This window comes from Barbus barbus, assembly GCF_936440315.1.
Source record: "Barbus barbus genome assembly, chromosome: 24".
Classification (NCBI taxonomy): Eukaryota; Metazoa; Chordata; class Actinopteri; order Cypriniformes; family Cyprinidae; genus Barbus; species Barbus barbus.
In genome coordinates this window covers 19,893,165-19,912,860 of record NC_136752.1, presented here as the reverse complement: position 1 = coordinate 19,912,860, position 19,696 = coordinate 19,893,165, and the positions used below count along the sequence as shown (strand labels likewise).

The 19,696-nt window shown below is 38.3% G+C and overlaps 1 protein-coding gene across 2 annotated transcripts in view; it reads left to right on the top strand.

Annotated features, from left to right (window-relative positions):
* The window catches only part of LOC306843917 (forkhead box protein O3-like), a 29,591-nt gene extending 9,895 nt beyond the window's left edge, over window positions 1–19,696 (top strand). For both annotated transcript variants that reach the window (XM_079375637.1, XM_079375636.1), the window contains exons 3-4: window positions 15,294–16,723; window positions 17,156–19,696. In XM_079375637.1, the coding sequence (XP_079231763.1) occupies window positions 15,294–16,709 (1,416 nt within the window). In that variant the 3' untranslated portion in view covers window positions 16,710–16,723; window positions 17,156–19,696. The remainder of the gene's footprint in view (window positions 1–15,293; window positions 16,724–17,155) is intronic.

The window sequence follows — 19,696 nt, the reverse complement described above, 5'->3', positions numbered from 1 at the left end:
TTGCTTATATAAGTGGCTTATGCTTGCTTCTAGCTGAACGTTGTGTGTTTATAGTTTACCATCTCAACATTATTTCCATAGGTCTGAGAGAGAATAAAATAATCTCACTGTTCGTGGCACTTGGTTGCAGTGAAATCGTATAATGACAATCGTGTAAAAGTGTAAAAAGCAGTGAGTTTTGCAGAGGTTTGGTACTGGTAAAGCGAAGTACAGTACTGTACACAACCCACATTGTGCACTCTTTCCAATACAGCTACATTAAAAAAGAAAGGGAAAGGCAAACCGAGAAACAGAGACAGACGGATAGATAGAGAGTGGTCCAGTGGGAGAGGATTGCTGATGATCTAGCTGGGAATGACATCAGCTCTTGACTGAAAGGGCTTTTAGACTGATTGATTTGCACATATGCGAGTGAGAATATGACGCTGATGTGAGTTAGCATTCGCAGTATCAGTGCCACATATGATAGTGTATTATTGGTCTAAATGAATGGATTTTCTTCCCTCTCAGTGCTGCTTGGTAAATATGGGTTAGTGTGCCTTTCCTGTCTCTCCTCTCCCCACTTCTTCTCCCTGTTTGTTTTACTTTTCCTTTTCTTCCACCCAGCTTTTTGCTCCCTTCTATTTTTTTCCATCTTCCTGCAGCTGTGCAGTGGGATCCAAGGATTTTCCAGGAGAACACAAAGGCTTGGAACAGCCAGGCTTTCTGACATGCAGTGTTATGCTGAGTTGCAGCATTCGTCTGAAGACGCTTTCAACCCTTGCTTAATATATTAGTGTTATTTTGACTTGTTGTTTGATTGAATTGTTGTATACAGTATGCTTAGTAAAGACAGTTTCTCGGTGGTGTGATGTGCAGTGTGAGGATTAGTCTCTAAACTTGAGCCTTAGTCAGGTGGCTGGTCATATGAGCTGACTTAGTGTGCGATGTGTGTATGTACACATACAGTGTGTGCGTACAGAGAGCGAGCGGAGATTAAACGAAGGATCATAGTGTAATCTGCTGTGTGGTTACATCAGCTTCACTATCACACCATGCATCACATCACACCAGATTGCTTAATACAGAGAAAAATTACACCACGAAAAAGAAAAACAAAAGATGGAGAGAGTCAGAGGAAGAGTAAAGGCAAATAAAAACTGACATGCAGACATGCAAAAAAACAGCCAAGATAAATAAGGATGAAGAAAGAGCTTTGATTTTCCTACCAGTTGCTGACCAGGATGAGTCTTTGAGGATGACAGTGTTTTCCAACCTTTTTGGTTTATGTATTCCTACAAATGAATGAATGAATGAATGAATGAAAGAAAATGTCTGATCTTGCACACACAATTCACACACACTAAAAACAATTAGTTATTTTAAAAGTTTGGGGTCAGTTGTTCTTAAAATAATTTTAAAATAATTTTTTTCAGCAAGGATGTATTAAATTGATCAAAAGTGATCTAAATACTTTTACATTATTACAAAAAAAACCTTCCATTTTCAAATAAATGCTGTTCTTTTTAACTTTCTGTTCATCAAAGAATCCTGAAAAGAATATCATGGTTCCTGCAAAGATGAATAAAATTAAGCATCACAACTGTTTTCAACTTTTACAATAATAAGAAATGGTTCTTAGAATGATTTCTGAAGGATCATGTGACACTTAAAACGGGAGTAATGGCTGCTAAAAAATCAGCTTGTCATTACATGAATAAATTATATTTTTAAATACATTAAATAGAAGTTTTTAGTGTATTTTGGATCAAATAAAAGCAGCGGTCCCACTTTATATTAGGTGGCCTTAACTACTGTATACTTTTAAATTAATAATTTGGTACAATGCACTTACTGTGTACATACATGTTTTTACATTGTACTAATGTTTTAAAAAATACCTATATGTAATTACATCTGTAATTAATTTCTGTAATTATAATTACATTGTTGACCCATCCCTTACACCTTAACCCACCCTTAAACCGACCCATACCACCAAACCTGCCCCTAACCTAAGCCGTATCCCACCTCAATGGCAGCAAAAGTGTTTTGCAATACAATATGACCACAATAAGTACATTGCACTTATTTTTTTTAATGCAAGTATATAGTAGTTAAGGCCACCTAATATAAAGTGTGACCAAAGCAGCTTTTGAGAGACTTTTTTCCAAAAACATAAGAAAAACTTTTGAACCGTAGTGTCATTCACTTCAATGTATAATCTTGAACACAATTTTTTTTTTCTTGCATTTTTTTTAATTAAAAGATAACTGAAAAAATCTGATTAATCATTTGTTATTTTAATTTACACCAAAAAATCAAAGTAGGCACACCATAGCTCCAGAGATAGAAAAAAGGAGACTGATGAAGAGCATCTAAGCGTGAAAGTCACCTGTGGTGAGAACATACCTAAATATTTTTCTATCTCTGGAGGTATGGTGTGCCTACTTAGATTTTTTTGGCTCAAGTTCTTGTGTGGTGGAGCACCCACATTGAGCTCTTTTTGCCTATTGGATATGCACTCTTGGACTGTTTTTTATTTTAATTTATAAAAATAATTAAATGTTTTAATTTTTTTTAATTAATAAATTTAAGTACTGGAAATATATATTTTTTCTGTTCTATAGGTTTAACAAATCAAAATGTTTTCAAGTATCCCATTGGTTGGGAATCACTGCTCTATTATATGACCTCCCGGTGACCCTGTTTTGGTGTTTGGTGTTTGTTGAATGTGTGTGTGTGTGTGTGTGTGTGTCCGTGTAAATTTATACAGGAGTTCATGTTTCTTTGTGTGTTAGGGTATGCAGAGTGTATATTTGATTGCCCAACACTACCCTCTTCATGGTCCACTGAGGTTTCGTCTCAGCGGTGAACAGGCAAATTTAACATCAGTCAGGTACCCCATCATTTTCAGAAACAAAACCCACCACATACCCTGGTTCAGGAATTCTGAAAATCATGTGCAAAGGATGAAAAGAGTATATATTACATATAATTTCCATTCTTGGCGCGCATTTTTTTTTTTCTTGCTTTAACTCTAAAATTGTACAGAGACTGTGAGAGCATGTGCTGAGGATGAGGAGCGTTATTGGCTGACTGGCACTCCTCCCCCGTCTGTGATTGGCTGGAAGGTTCAGTGGGGCACTCAATCAGCGCAGTGGAAGCATATGTAGGTCAGTGTGTAGCTGTGCTGCATGGTGTGTTCGTGTGTGTGTGTGTTTGTGTGTGTGTGTGTGTGTGTACCGTGCGGTCGCGCACTCTGGCAGTCCTCCAGCTCTCTCTTTCAGAGTTAGAGAGAAGGGCGGAGGGGGAGGCAGTGAAGGAGAGGACAGAGGGAGGAGTAGACTGTGAGGTCTTTTCTATCCAGTCTGTGCATTAACGATACTAAACGCATTAGTGTTTAGTCTCAATTTGGTGACAAACATTTGGAACAACTTTTCTGAATGTAACAGCAAACAGATTTGTATTTCGTGGTCACAGATACTCTTTTAATCCTGTAAAAAGAATCTTGTTTCCATAGAAGACGTCAACAATGGCTGGTTCCTATGACACAACCTCTGAACCAAATTTGCCCAAACCACTACATATAAATACACGAGGATGCAAACATAAATCTGTCTCGTTTAGTGGTTCTTGCTCTAACAAGATGTACCATCTAACCTTGGAAAGCTGTAGTGTTTTCAAAGGAAGTGGATTTACAGTGAAAATGAGAGAGAAATGGAAAGCCAGGGTGAGGGGGAAAAGCAGGCTTTGAGCGTTGTCCAAAAATATACTTCTGTATCTCTCTTTAACGACTGTGCCCTGAAAGTGCCCCATGTACTTCTAAAGCACTTCCCTCTGGCATGGCCAGGAATTTAGCTTGAGTCCCTAAGGCGTGCCACAAAAAGCACCGAAAGTCTGTTGAGCTGCTAAGCTTACCCGCAGTGAATAGCTATCCCCTCTAAAAAGCTCCCACTGCACACACACACATGTGCTAGGCAACCTGGCATAGGCGAAAACATCAACTCTCTTATATCTCCAGACGCTGGATGTCTAGACAGAAAGAGTGAAAGGGTCGGACAAAGAATCTCATGAGTGTCTCTGTCTGTGCATTTTACAGTGAACCAACTCGCACACATACTAAAATATGCACACATACCCAAATACAAAATTACTAAAAGCCTGGTGGGCACATTCTACACTTCAATAAATTATGAATCACTGTTGTTAAGCAGATTGAATGCACAAGGTCCTTACCCAGATTTCATACAAGTCATATGCAAAGCTCAGCAGTCTGTCTAGACACACATTGTTAGCAGAAATTTGTGATCCAGTTACTTTTGACACACTGTGTACTGGCTACCTGAATACAGAACCTAGCTGTCTGTCTGTCTGTCTGTCTGTCTGTCTGTCTTTCTAGCTGCATTTGTCTGTCCTAGACATCCATCCATCCATCTTTAAAATTTGTTTTAAATGGCAGTCAGGACCTTATAAACTTTGTGTCAGAAAATCCAGTGTTTACACAGGAGTTTCGTTGACACCTTGAAACACAAGTAGAGAAAAAAAAAGCATCAGCTGACAACCACACCTTAAGAGTACACACACATTATTCAGTTATTTCGGACCCTGTAAGCAAAACCTAAGAGTAAACATCCTGCAATCCTCTGTTGGTTTTTCGTCTTGTCTCGTGATCTGACCTCCACTTCTGTATGTCTGTAAATAAAAATAGAACATAAACTTACTTCCCTTTTCTGATGACTATTTAAATCAGCAAATTATGGCCTTAGTCACTGATGTGGGTGAACAAGCGTTAGCATTTTTGATGCAGGAAAGCAAAGTTATTTTTAAAAATGTATGCATGAGCAGGCTTGCAACAGCTGTGCACTGCTTCTGTTATGTCATTTGTGTAAGAGGTCAGTTGAAATCCAGTTAGGACACTTGATAAATAGAAGTATTTTTTATTTTAGGGAGGATGGAGATGGCTGAGTAGGTGTGTGTGTGTGTGTGTGTGTGTGTGTGTGTGTGTGTGTGTGTGTGCGCGTGCATGGTGTACATGTACAGTATGTGTCAGTAGGAGGGTTGCTATACAGGTTTTTCAAGTTGTCTGAGAGTTGTGCTCTCCAGTCCTCAACTGAAGAACTTGTCAGCACTTTTTGCCCCTCCTATCCCCCTTTCTCTCTATGTTTCTGGAGGGATTACTGCACAGACCTCTTTCAAAAGTGGTTTCATGGTGAGATTGAGCCTCTGGATTGGCACCCTGCTTGTGTATTAGTGTTCTTTAGTGGATGGAAACCAGTGATATGTGCTCACTCACGTATGTCTTGATTGTATGGAGTTCCAAAGCTCTTTTTGTAATTCCAGAGAGAGGCCCAGTTCGACTATGAGTGTGCGTGTGTAATGATTCTGGAAGGAGTCCAATTTGCCGGAGAGCGTGTGAATGCGTTGGAGCTGTGCCAGAGAGTTCAGGGCAGTAGAAGAGTTGTTACTGGAAGGCTTTTGTTCTGGGTTCCACTAGAGAAAAGCCCTTTACAAGAGTCAGCCAGTCAAAATGGCAGAAGGGAGAAAGGAGAGGAGGAGGCATAAAAACCAAATGTCCTACTTGTGAGACTGATCTATTATCGAGGACTTCACTAACAGCCTTCAAGATTCTGCTGAGATATACCACTGCCATGTAGATATGTGTTCCAGTCCATAATAAGCTGAATTTACCTCAAGAGGTCTTCTATGAACTGTGGCTTGCCTTGGAATCTCATGGCTAATTATGCCCCTAGACAGCATAATTCAGACACCTGTGTTTTAACGCAACACAGGCATATCACAGTAAGCAGATGAAATAATAGCCTATATATGTATAAGTTTCTTTCTTATGTTGAACACTTCACAATTTTAAAGACAGTTGTTGGTCATTGAATTCCAAAGTAGGGAAAGAAATACTATGGAAGTCAATGAGGACCATCAACTGTTTGATTACCAGCATTCTTCAAAATATCATCTTGTATGTTCAACATAAGAAAGAAACTCATATAGGTTTGGAACAACATGAGGGTGAATCAGTGATTACAAAATGTTCACTTTTGGATGAACTATTCCTTTAAGTGACACTTAAATCACTGATTAAAAATAGTCTGACTAATAGTATGCACAATGATAATAATATGAATTATCTTTCGTATATTTGTAATCATTCCCCTGACCCATGTTTAGTTCCTTTAAAAATGCCATTGGTTTTATCAATAAATATTGATGATATGTGATTAGTTGCAAGTAATTTGATTAATTGCCATCTCTGCAAATATTTTTTCTCTGCAAAGCTTTCTTTTTTTTGTAGTTACTTTGACCAAACTGGTCTCAAGCTGCTTTTTAGTGCTTTTTAGTTGCTTTTCAGATACTTTTTAAGGCCATTGCACATACTGTATATGAGGTCTGGAACAGGAAATACTTGGAGAAAGTGCTGTTGATGGTAGTGGAAGTAAGGTCAAAGAGCAAGACCAGTCCTGCGACACAGTAATGAAGTTAAGGGCAAAGGTCTGTAGGATGTTCTCCTGATGTCACTGAACAGCTAAGTGGTTATGACTCCTACATAATAATCGAGGACTTCACTAACCGCCTTCAAGATTCTGCTGCTGAGAAGGTCTAGAATGCCTGCAGTAACCTATTAGAATATAAAATATATGTATTCTATCAGAGTACTTGACTACTTTTGCATGGCTGTCAGTGTAGAAATGCTTTTTTGAAGGCAGATTGTGTGGTTATGACATCTACCAGAAAGGTTTAAGTGGACCACATTGACCAGGGAAACCTTGACCCCTTGAATAGAGTGCAAGGGATTGTCATATATCTCTGTGAAAGGAAAGTGTGAGAGCGAGTGAGAAAGTGTGGAGGGGGAGGGGGAAATCAATAGACAGACGCAGCTCAAAGGACATGTCCGTGCGGTGTGTTTCAGTATGTTTCGTCATGATGGGGAGCTGCAGCATTAGCGAGCATGTGGTTAAGCCATGTGTGCTTCAGAGAACCAGAACAAAGAGATGTGAAGAAAGAAAGGGAGATGAACGAATAAGTGACAGATCGAAGCCTCCTAAGCCAGATACACAGAGAAGAGACTGTGCTGTTCAAACCAGCCGTGTCCCAGACACACAAACCCCCGACCCAGCACAAGAAAACACTCTTGTTTGTTTGTTTTTGTTTATTGAGTTATTTTGTTGGGGGTTTTGTTCAACTCAACTAGTGTGTGATTGGCTTGGGACAAAACATGCTTTGCTTTTAGGCTTTTCAGGGCTTTTTTGGTTACAGTGTATAAATGAGAAAGCAAATGAGGAAAGGAAAAACACAGTGGCAGAGAGGTGGATGGTATGCGTATTCCTGCACGTCTCAATATTTCTATGTTTAGAACTGTAATCTCCTATTTATCCAAACACACATACGCAGCCAAAGTGACTCCATCCTTAATCATCTAATCAGCCTGGTTTATTTTGAAGGAAGACATTAGCAGGCTCTTGGCTCTTTTTAATGGAGGTTAAAGGTGTACTCAGCAATTTTTGGTTTATGTCAAGGTGATCATTTTAGATTCAGCATCATGCCAACATATACTTTTTAGTTATTGATGCACTGTAAAAATGCTTTATTTACAGTCAGCTATGTTTAATTTAGCCTATCCTGCAAGCCTGTCCAATAAAACGGGATTATTGCAATAGTGAATAATATTCATATAGTCATGTGATCATAACCTGATGGCCCCCTTGTGGCGACCGTAGTTATTTTACTTTTGTCCACGTCCAATGTTTTATGGACACTACTAACAGTCACTGTATAGACAAAAACTGTAACTTTAATGAAAAAAATAGCTTACTCTATCTTTCAAGATTAACTCTTCAGGCTACACGGTGTACTCAGAGAACATGAACTTTTCATCTTATCCGAAGCCACATTGCATGAACCAATGATATCATCCTTCTCCTTTACCCTCTATCTCCCTCAAACACATGCATACATAACCAGAACTGTGGTAACATGCTGTACAGAGGCTGTAAAAAAGTTCAAGCAAAGCAAAATACCAAATTGGTATAAGAGCCAGAGGAGTAGATTTCTACGTTATTTAGATATTTATTTAAAAACTCCCATGAAATTATAACTTAGAAGTAGATCACCTGGTCACTCAACAAGCATTTTATTTAAAATCTGAGCATTACCATCCAGATTTGTGCGTGATACAATGTGCATGCACGTGCAGCACAGTGAGTGTATTTTTGTTTGTGTGTGTCACATCAGCAGAAACAGGAAATCATGCGGCCCAAAAGTCAAGGCAGCAGGAACTAGGGGAGGGGAGTGAGAATTGCTGGTACAGCAGAAAACCCTGTGACACTCTCTCTGCTGTAACGATACTTTCTTTGTCTCTTTTTAGGTCTGTTGAGACCCTTGTGAATTATATGTCCCTGGGGTGCAGGCCTTACTGTAAATGATCGTCATACAGTGATATTAGATGCGTTGTTATCCATTTTTTGCAGGAATGTGTGTGGGGTGCTGGCTCTCCATACTTTACCGAGCTCAGCTAAATAAAATGCAAGTTTCTACGCAAATAGAAGTAGTTTAGCTACTGGTCAGGAGATAAAGGCTGGGGGTCAGTTTTAATAGTACCTCTGGTGATGTTTAGTGGGCTAAAAGTTGAGGTCAGGGCAGTCATGTTTGCTCAAAATTAGTCACCTAAACTGAGCCTGTAAGCCCTCCCTGTAGTGAATTCTGAGTGAACAATTTCATTTTCTATATAGTTATATCCATATTTTGGGGACTCTAATGTAGCAAAATTTCTTGAAAAATCTATTAAAATAAAATTAAAAAGTAATAAAATAAAATAATATAATAAAATAAAATAATAACATACCACATGTACCAGGGCAATATGACTAAAAATTCTATGTAATTATATATTATTTAAAAAAATGAAAAGAGAGAGGAAAATAAATATTTCACCAATAAAGGTGCTTTATGTTTCATAAGGAGGGACACAAGCCAAAAGATAAACTTCGAATGGATTTTGACTGCACAGAATTATTTAATAATGTGCAGGTTGCGATGTTGCTTAACAACACCACTTAATAAGGGCTTTGTCATCTTGACTTGTTTGGTACACATCCTGCTCTGTGTTTTTGCATTGCGCCATGTTTCTTAGTCTCTCTCATATGTAAATAATGTAAAACAGGCCTGCCCAATGAATAGTGAATGAGAGAGTGATTTCAGACACAGTATTAGTGAGCTTTGATTGCTAATTACTCGGTCTTAAACAACAATCTACTTCAACACCATTTCATGAAATTCATCTAGGCATACAATGAAATTGTAAAACAAAATGAAACACAGGCTTGACCCTTAAGCAAGCTGCGTCTTTGTGATCATAGCTAGAAAAGCCGCAGTGTATACACATTCCCAAACACACAAACACCCACAAAAATAAAACAGAACAGGGCCTTTTTTCAAATCCAGCCCAGATGTGCATAAGCGCGACAAACATTCACATAGAGACGGAGCCAAACACTGATAAAAATGTTTTCAGCTACTCAGCAGTATGACTACAACAGCCACTATGAACAAATTCATTATGAGAATATTATTAGAGTCAAAAGAAAACCTGTTCTATTATGAGCCTTTTTTTTTAATTACTCTACATTTACCGTATTCATCAGTGAATCATCTCAACAGTGTCACGCAATACTGTGCATGTGACAACTTTACAGAGGCAAACCTTTAAAAAACGATTATTCACTGAAATGTCACAAGCTCTTTCTGCCATTTGTAATGAGCTAAATATCGCAGCTGTAGTCTTCCAAATACGTGTTGCTTGTTCAATACATGCTGCTTGCATTTTGCTAGACAAACAGGTCCCTGGCACGATAAAGTGAGAACCAAATACAGCAATGATTGAGAACAGATTTGTTGGAGTCAGGAGAGCTAGTTTTATTGCTTTACTGAGAAAAAAAAAAACCTCTCTGTTATAACATTTGGAAAAAGAAATCTAGCTTATACTAGCAGACCTGTCTGGCAAAGACTTATGAATAAATAGGTCCCTACTCTGTCAATTTGGCTAGGCTAACCTGGGACATCAGGGGACACAGTGTTCCAATTTGGAGCTAAAAATATCACACGTGTGGCTGATGTCTGTTCAGTGTTGTTTATCTGTTTAGTCGGTCGTGGGTCTTTCATATTCCGAGAGAGATGCCAAAGAGGGTGTGGAGCAAGAGTTTGGACGTGTGGGAAGTGAGTTGAGCAGCCTAGAGAAGTACACGTTAGACGTGCACTGAAAGGATTATCACACATGCATGTGTGAGGAGTTTACTATGACGATGAACTTCAAATCCAAGGCCAGGTACACATTTATCATGGATTTGATAGTGAACTTTCTCTTTTTTCCCTCTCCCTCTTTTACATTTCTAGACTTTGCGTAGCTTGTGTAGTCTATCAACCTAAATAGCTGAGCTTTAGATGTGGTCCAGACAATTCTCTCAGTCATTCATCACCACCTGACAGGAAGGGCACATTTAGTACTTCCTGATTAGAGAGAGGACATAATCTTCTTCACTGGATTGGTTAAATGCAGTTTTTAAACACTGTACAGATGTACTTCAGAATACACTGTCAATGATCTGGGTTTTATTATTATTATTATTATTATTTATCAATTGATATTTATAAATATATAAATACATATTTTTATATGGTGATATTGATATTTCCCATATTGACATTTGACAATTGTACACCAGTATTGTTTTAGTTTCATTGAGATACTATTATAGGTTTTATTAATATTTGTTATAATTTTTTTATTTTAGAATTAGTTTTTTTATATATTTTCCTATTTTATTTGAATTAAAATTTTTGTAATTTTGTTATTTTTTTCTAGCTAATTATTTTTTTAATTGTATATTTTTCTTTTTTTAATTTTACTTTGTTATTTTAGTACATTAAATTAAATTAAATTGAAGTAAAATGAGAAATGCTGAATGCAGCTGGCTGAAATAAAATAAAATATAAAAAGCATTTTATTTCAAATAACTTTCTTCCCCCAGTAATTTAGTTCTAGGTTTTGGTTAACTGTAATAACCCTGTATATATACACCATCAGTTTATGAACAATAATGATAATGGTGAAAGTTTTGAAAAATGAACAGTGGGTTTAAAGTCCTTTTTATTTTTATTTAACACCACCCCTTCCTTCCTTTTCTTCTCGTTTCCATCTCCAGTGCATTTGTTTAGAGTTGAACGAATGGGGATTTGCAGTTCTTTGGCACACGACACATGCCTGTTAATGGGACTATCTGTACCAGAGACGCACATAATGTTGTCCTAAGATACTCCCTGCCACCTAATACTATTACTACAGGCATACTGCTGTGACGTCTCAATGAGTCAGTGGCTGTGAGTGGTTGCCAAGCTCTTGAATCAGAGTGATCATGTTTATATGCATATTTGTGTTTGCAAGCTATAAATACTTTGTGTGGAAATGTGAGAAAATCGAAGTTAGGAGTGATTGTGTATATTTGCTGGACAGCACAGATGACAAATACAGTGCTACGGTGAAGTCAGCTTTACAACTGGTGTGTGTTTGTGCGTGCCTGTATATGAACGATGTGATTGGCTAAACAGAGTGGGCTGGGAAGGCCACCACCCCTGGATCTGAAGTCCCAGGATAACAAGGAGGTCTTTGAACATGCCACATTATGCAATGTGCACATAACACACACATACTTGGGTAGTCTTACATGCTTAAGATGCTTTGTACTGGTCATGTTTTGGAAACATTCGCTCCAATTATTAGTTCTGTGAAAAACTCTGGAGGGAAAGGACTAAACATTCCCATAGATTTGCATGCAGTTATGTAATTGTTTCTAGATGGTTAGTCATGCACGCCCTGCACAATTATTTTAATTTGTGTTTTGGACTTTTAGCTAGATAAACTCTAGCTATAGAGTTTATATATTGTTGGCTGGGACGTACAGTGTGAACCTTTTTGTTCTTTCAAGAATAACAGAAGAAGGAGAACAGAAAACACAGAATGTACTGTCAGAGAGAACTGGAGCCCCACTCCACATGCAGTCCACTAAAGTTTTCAGTCAATTCATATACAAACTCTCTCTCTTTCTCTTTCTCTCTCTCTCTCTCTCTCTCTCTCTCTCTCACACACACACACACACAAACACACACACAAACGTACACACTTACACTTTTTAATAAGATGCACACACACAAAAGGAGAGACGTCCTGTACTGGCCGGAAAATGCACATTTTGGTTGGATGGAATGGAATGTTCTCTCCTTGTCTCCAGCAGTCAAGGCAGCTGGGAATGGGACGAGGCGAGAGTGGGAGGGTACGGGTCAGTATGCTTGGACCGCGTGTGTGTGTTTGTGTGTGTGTATTTGTGTGCTTGCATTTGTGCATAAAATGCCTTTCTCTTCTCCTCTGCTGTGTCAGCGATAGTGTTCACCTAGTCAAATTGACTAAAGAAAATATTTGTTGATGAGAGGCTTTTTGATATCAACATTTTATATATAATTTATATCAGCTATACAATGCATTAAATTAGTCAAAAGTGACAGTGAAGACCTTTATTATGTTACAAAAGAATTTTCAAATAAATGCTGATTTCTATTCATCAAAGAATCAAGAATATGGAAAAATTCGCAGTTTCCACAATAATATTGAGCAGCACAGCTGTTTTCAACATTGATGATAATAAGAAATGTTTCTTGATTCAGTATATTAAAATGATTTCTGAAGGATCTTATGACACCGAAGACTGAAGTAATGGCTGCTGAAAATTCAAATTCAACTTCTCATCACGGAATACAGTAATTTTTTAAATGTATATATAAATAGAAAAGGTTATTTTAAATTGTATTTATATTTCACAATATTACTGTTCACACTATATTTTGATAAAATAATTGCAGCATTGATGAGCATAAAAAAACAATAAACATAAAAAAAAATTGTACCAACTCCAAAGTTTTGAATGGTGGTGTAGATGTAAACCAACCAGTTATTGTAAATATATTGACATACTGACAAGATGAACTATTGACTATTATAAATATTGGACATTTTCTGAAAAGACAGAAATTATGACTAAAACAAAATGGTGTAGAATTAACACTGGTCTCAGTTTATTTCTAAACTGCTCAAGTGTTCTGTTTTCTTCCCTCACAAACTCTCTCAAACTTGTTTTGTCTTTTTCTAACTCTCCTCTGCTCTGACCCTTCCTAAAAACATAAACACTAAACTCTGAATGTTTTCTTTTCCTTTTGTTCACAAATACAAAGGCACATTGACCAAATACTAAGAAAGCCAGTACTTGGGTTTGCTAAGAAATCAGATCTACTCCTGCAGATTTCTGGAAATGTAACTTCTGTGTACACCCTCTCTCTCACACACACACACACACACACACACTGCTCTCCACACTCTGCATGTCATTGAAAGGCAACCGCAGTGAAATGTTCAGCTGCCAAACCCGTATTCATACAATGGCCCTGCCTTGAGTTACTGCAGTAAGTGTGTGCTCCTGCTGCTGAAAAAATGCTGGGTATGTGTGTGTGATGAAGAGGGGGTGGGGGGGAAGGACTTTATGGGTCCTTATGAAGATTTGAATTGTGTTTTGTTATGGGGCATGGTGTGTGAACTCCAATAAGAGAAAGAGATTAGTTGCTCTTTGCTGGCTTTCAAGCTTTCAAAGGAACTGCATTCACATGGAAAAATTAGACACATGCCATTGGGCTGGTTGGTATATAGTATAGAATATTTACAATATGTTCAGAATTAATGAATATATATTATGAATTTTCAATATATTATGTTGTGTACTACAATATATATATATTTTTGGCCATTAAAGAGTGTGTCAGTTCCACAGTCTTTTCTCACATCTAGTAAAAATGAGAGCATTAAGACAGATCTTGATTTAAAATCTGCAAAAATGTCATTTTGATTTATTTATTTGTATCACGCAGATCCAAAACTCTGATTTAATAAATCACAGTGAATTAAACATTTCACAGTCTAATGGGCTATTTTTATGTATTAAATTACGTACATAATATTAAGATATTTGATGAAAATTGTCAAAAGGTTCAAAAACAATCTATCCTTCTGTTTTAAATTATCCATAGTCAAAATTATGACAAACCTACAGTTAGTTTGTCTGAATATTTAAAATGTCCTCATAATCAATATAATTTTCTCCCATCTAACTCTTTCATAAGGGTTGGCAGGTTTATATCCCTGTGGTTTTGGTTTGGTTGATTTGTGGGAAAGTGCCTGCTGGTTACAGGTTTGTATAGTCACTACCTTCCTGACATCACAAAAATTACCAGTCAGAGTGCAATAACATTCACAGAGAGCACCAGATAACCAAAACACATCTCTCAGAAGAAGAATGTGAGCGAAGCCGTAGTTGTGTGTGTATTGCGTGTCTGCTGACATTGATGGATTGTTACCACATGTTGCTGATGGACAAAAAGGTCTCTGTGTTCCAGAGAGATTCTGTATGCAGCTGGGCGCTCAGTTAACAGCCTCCCCAACACACACACACACGTGTGCAGAGAGATCATACACATCATACTGACTACTAGGCATTTACACAAATTGGCCTAAATTTAAACGCAACAAGTGAAAACTGATATTGTTTTGGATTTTGTAATTTATTTAGCATTAAAAGAGAAAAATTGTTAGTGTCCCATTAGTTTCAGGCTGAAAGGATGAGCTTTGCAGATTAAGGAAACTTGGCACTGTAAACACCGGTATCCGTGGTATTGCTCCTCATAGCTCAACACACACATTTCGTGAGTCACGGATCAGGGTACTTAAGTTGAGAAATGTGCTCATCAACATGAACTAAGCTTTTGTGTCTGAGAGTTGTAAATAATAAGGCGCAGTATATATTAGAACGTATATAATTGAATTGATGTCTTTATATCCTAGTGCATCCTTCTACATTATTGAAGGGAAAAAGAAAATGTTTTAGAAATGTAACCTCTCTGTTCTGCAAACGTTTCCTCTGCTAAGTTACTATAGTTACACGGCACATTGTGCTTTCTCAGCCTCTTGAGATCACATTGTATGTGTAATACACAATGACATCTATTTTCCACTTGTTTCCTATTCATTAGTGCTGAAAGTACCTGCTCTTTAGATAAATCAGGTTGGAGCATTATGTTGGTGCATTAGATAGATAGACAGAGCGATAGATAGGAAAAGGTACTTTTATCAAGTGATTATTTCCTGAATCATGGGATGGTATGATTAATAACCATCCGTTTTCTCTGCTTTCTGTCTGTTTTCTTTCTAGAACTCCATCCGGCATAACCTGTCCTTGCATAGCCGTTTTATCCGTGTACAGAATGAGGGGACTGGAAAGAGCTCGTGGTGGATGATCAATCCTGAAGGGGGGCGGGGAGGTAAAGCGCCAAGGCGACGTGCAGTCTCCATGGACAATGGTAACAAATACACCAAGACTGCACGTGGGCGTGCAGCCAAGAAAAAGGCAGCGCTGCAAGCAGCCCAGGAGGGTTCGCTGGAGAATGTATCTGCTGGTGGTCTGTCCAAGTGGCCAGGAAGTCCCACTTCCCGGAGCAGCGATGAACTGGAATCCTGTTGGACTGACTTCCGCTCACGAACTAACTCCAACGCTAGCACTGTGAGTGGACGCCTGTCACCTATCCTGGCCAATCCAGAGCTTGATGATGTTCCAGATGGCCCACCCCTGTCTCCAATGCTCTACTCCAGCCCCAGCAGTCTTTCTCCTCCCTCGTCATCCTCCTCAAACTCCAAAACGTGCCCTGCTGAACTTCCAGGGCTAGCTGACTTGACTGGCACAATGAATCTCAATGAAGCTGACAACCTAATGGTCGATCTGCTGGACAACATCACCACACAAGTGCAGGTAGTTCAAGGGTCTTCTGCATTCAGTTTTGGCTCCAAGAGCACCACATCACCCACAAGCTCCTCTTCATCCCAAACTGTGAGCAACAACACCGGAGGATTCAGTAACGCCATTTTTGGGTCCCCAGGAGGCCTACGTCAGACGCCCATGCAGACCATCCAGGAAAACAAGCAAACGTCATTCTCTAGCGTTTCTTGTTTTGGGAACTCCCTTCAGGAGCTGCTGAATTCTGATTCTCTGGTCACGCACAGTCATAGTGATGTCATGATGACGCAGTCGGACCCACTCATATCACAGGCCAGCGCTGCTGTCACCTCTCAAAACTCCCGTCTTCGCAATGGCCTCATGCTGCGTAATGATCCCATGATGTCATCCTTCAGTTCTGTGCTCAATGGGCGAAGCAGCCACCTCCAGAACAAGCAACAGGGGCCCAATGTCCAGGGTTCTTTGCGTTCCCTCTCCAACAACAGGGTGCAAAGTCTAGCTAACGATGCAAATAATTTAGTCTCCGCAAAACAGCACCTCCAGCCACAGCCCTCCATGTTGATGACCGAGACTTCACTTTACTCTGGCCTGAACGGAAGTAACGGGGTGGGGATCTGTCACCCCTCAGGAACTGATCGTTTTCCATCAGACTTGGACCTGGACATGTTTAACGGCAGTCTGGATTGCGATGTGGATTCCATAATTCGCTCAGAACTAATGGACTCTGATGGACTGGATTTTAACTTTGATGCGTTGGTGCAAAATGCCGTTAGTCTGAATCCTGTGGGAAACTTCACCGGGACGAAGCAATCCACTCAAAGTTGGGTGCCTGGCTGACGGCAGTCATTTAGGTAAGCCAAAATATGCAGTCATACAGTAACTGTCCATGTCATGGAGAAACAAAAAGGCAATTTGATTAAATAAAAACAAATTTCAGTTTGATTAGGAAATAAATATTTTAATAGGGGCCATTCAAACAGGACAAAGGCAGGATGCAGCACAGTGGAATGGAAACAAGGTCTAGAGACACTGTTTTTGAGCTTAAGTTTTTTGGACCGCCGTGTCATGCGTGAGATGCTGCAAAGACCTGAGACACAAACACACTGGTCAAAGCTGTCTGTGTACCACATGTTTACATAGAGAAACCAATGGAAAAGTACTGCAGTGGAATGCAAAACCGCTTTTTGTTTGAATGGCCCCTTATACTGTACAGGATGTGTTTTGTTTTTCTTATTACATTTCTTATTACAGAGTATTACTTATTTTTCTTTCTCTTTATCTAGGATCAGAAATGCAGAGAAAACAACAAACAATAGAATAACAACTACAAAGAAATATCCTGCACAAAAAAAAATCCAACAAACTTGAAGTATCCTTTGCCAAGTTTGCTGTCTGCGGCAAGCACTGGATGATATGCTATGCCTGTTTACATGTCCATCTGACTACAACATCCTGATGATGTTTACCTTCAGTTCAGCAGACCGAGACTATAACAAAAGACTGCCCATTGAAGAAACAAACAAACAGCGAACTCACAGATCATTATGCAACATTATGCAATGTTTGAAATTATCCGTTTGTTAGAGGTGATGTAATCTAAAAAGAAATTTAAAGAGGCCTGTTGTAGCTTTTTTGTCATAAACATAGTTTCCTTGGCCGGGGTCTCTCTCTGCTCTCCCTAACATTTTTGTTAAATGATTGGTCACTTCTGTCATGCTCTAAGCACTAACTGTGTAGTCACTGATCAATATAGAGGTGGAGACTTAACCTGAAAAATTACAGAGCTCAGGTGGAGTAATGTAGCTCAACATGGTGCACTTCAACTATTGCTTTCATTTTTAATTCACTGTTACCATACAGTAGTTAGCCTAGTTCTCAATCTGAAATATAGTTGCCTCATAATAATACTTAATACATTTTTGTGATTGAATATAACCATATAAGGAGTACTTAATTTGTGTGTACTGTCTGTAACTGTACAAAAAAGTGGTAAAATTGAAAGCTTAGCAGGTGGAGGCGTCTTATTTAGCCAGCAAAAAATGTTTGGACTTTTCGCATATAAATGTAGCCAAATGTAATGAATAAGTAAATATTAACCTGCATAGTGGACATTTCCATGCCATACCAGGTGCAAAATAATCAGTGTTGAGCCCTGTCCTATTATTAAGGCCAGCTGTGTTTTCCTGGCCACGAGGACATAGTATAATTGATTAGCATTAGCAATTAGCATCATGGCAGCATTCAATGATGGATGGGCCTTTCCTCTGGAAGCCATCTTTACTGAGCAAAAACAATAAGCTATCTTTTATATATTTGCCAAATTACTTGAAAATGTAGGAGATGCTGGCAGCCAAAATCACAAAACACACACAGTGAAATTTGGGGACTTTTCTGTCCCTGTATGCAAAATGCATCACTATTGCTCAGGGGAGAGTGGGGTCTCCATTACAACATCAGGGCCTCATCTTGAATTAACTGCAACCTGGCTGTACACAATTTCAGAAATGTTTTATGGACATTTGTACATGAACAACAGTCTTCTGAAGTAAGGAGATGAAGCAACAGGAATCTATCCTGTGTTATTGTCAGTTTCTTGATGTCTTTATGGGGGGTTTGTCACTTTATTAAACTTTTTGTTTGTTCGTTCAGTTGTGCTCAACTATTATCACAAATCATGTACAAATCCTAATGTTGTGTGTTTCTTTCCCTCATAGAGCGTTACCCTTCACTGCATACGTCCTTGTATGCATGCATGTAAATGTACATATGCATCGTGTGCAATGCATATATATGTATACATCCTGCTATACTTATGAAATTTAGTGTTAAAACAGATATACCTTTCAAAGTCCATGTGTTGAACAAAATAATATAATTGCTAATTGGGGAGTTGACAGACTTGGCTTACAGCAGGTGTGTCAAACGAAATGTTACTGTATGCATTTAACTCTTTATGCACACTACATGCATTTTATAAATGAATAAAGCTGCTCCAATAACCAATAATGTGTTAAAACAAAAACAGAGCAGATTAAATTTACTATTTCACAATTCACATATCTTTTGATTATACGCTTGCAAATTTGGTAATTAGGGAATATTAATCAAACATCATTAACAAGACAAGAGAAGTTTACATGCAAGAACATGCACCAACGTTAATTAAAGTGTTCATCTGTCCTACTGTAAGTAAAAAGTAAAACCTTGTACAAAATATTGATATAATAAATGAATGCATAATTTTAGTCATATGTTTGACACACCTGCTTTACTCCAAGATTCCAGACCCTAAAGCTTTGCCTTCATCATATTCATTTGTCAAACTCAAATTTTTAACTAATGATATCCAGTACGCAATGAATTGGTAAATTGCCCCTACAAGACATCTGAACCTTGTACATTTTTTCAGAGACAATATTTTTGCTGTCTCAGAAACTGCCTTGCATGCATTCTTACACCTCTTTCACTAGAAAAGAAAAAACACGATAAAATTCTTCTTTTTCCAGATGACTGACACAGGTACCTGTCTTCCCATTTACAATCAGTTGAGCATCCTCAAACAATACAGGGTTTATTTACTACACCCATCATCATGATAATCAGCAAATACCACTATTTCCACAAGAAATCCCACCTTGATCATAGCCTTCCTCCCTCACCTCCTTCTGCTATTACCTTTGCTCTTTTACTTCTTATCTTATAGTCATATGGCTTCTCTACTAGATGTTTGTGAGTATTTTTCCTGTGTACTCCATTTTGAAATGTAATCTAGTTTGTATAAGAAATGTTGCGCATGTAAATAAAGCTTGGTTGAGCTATACAGT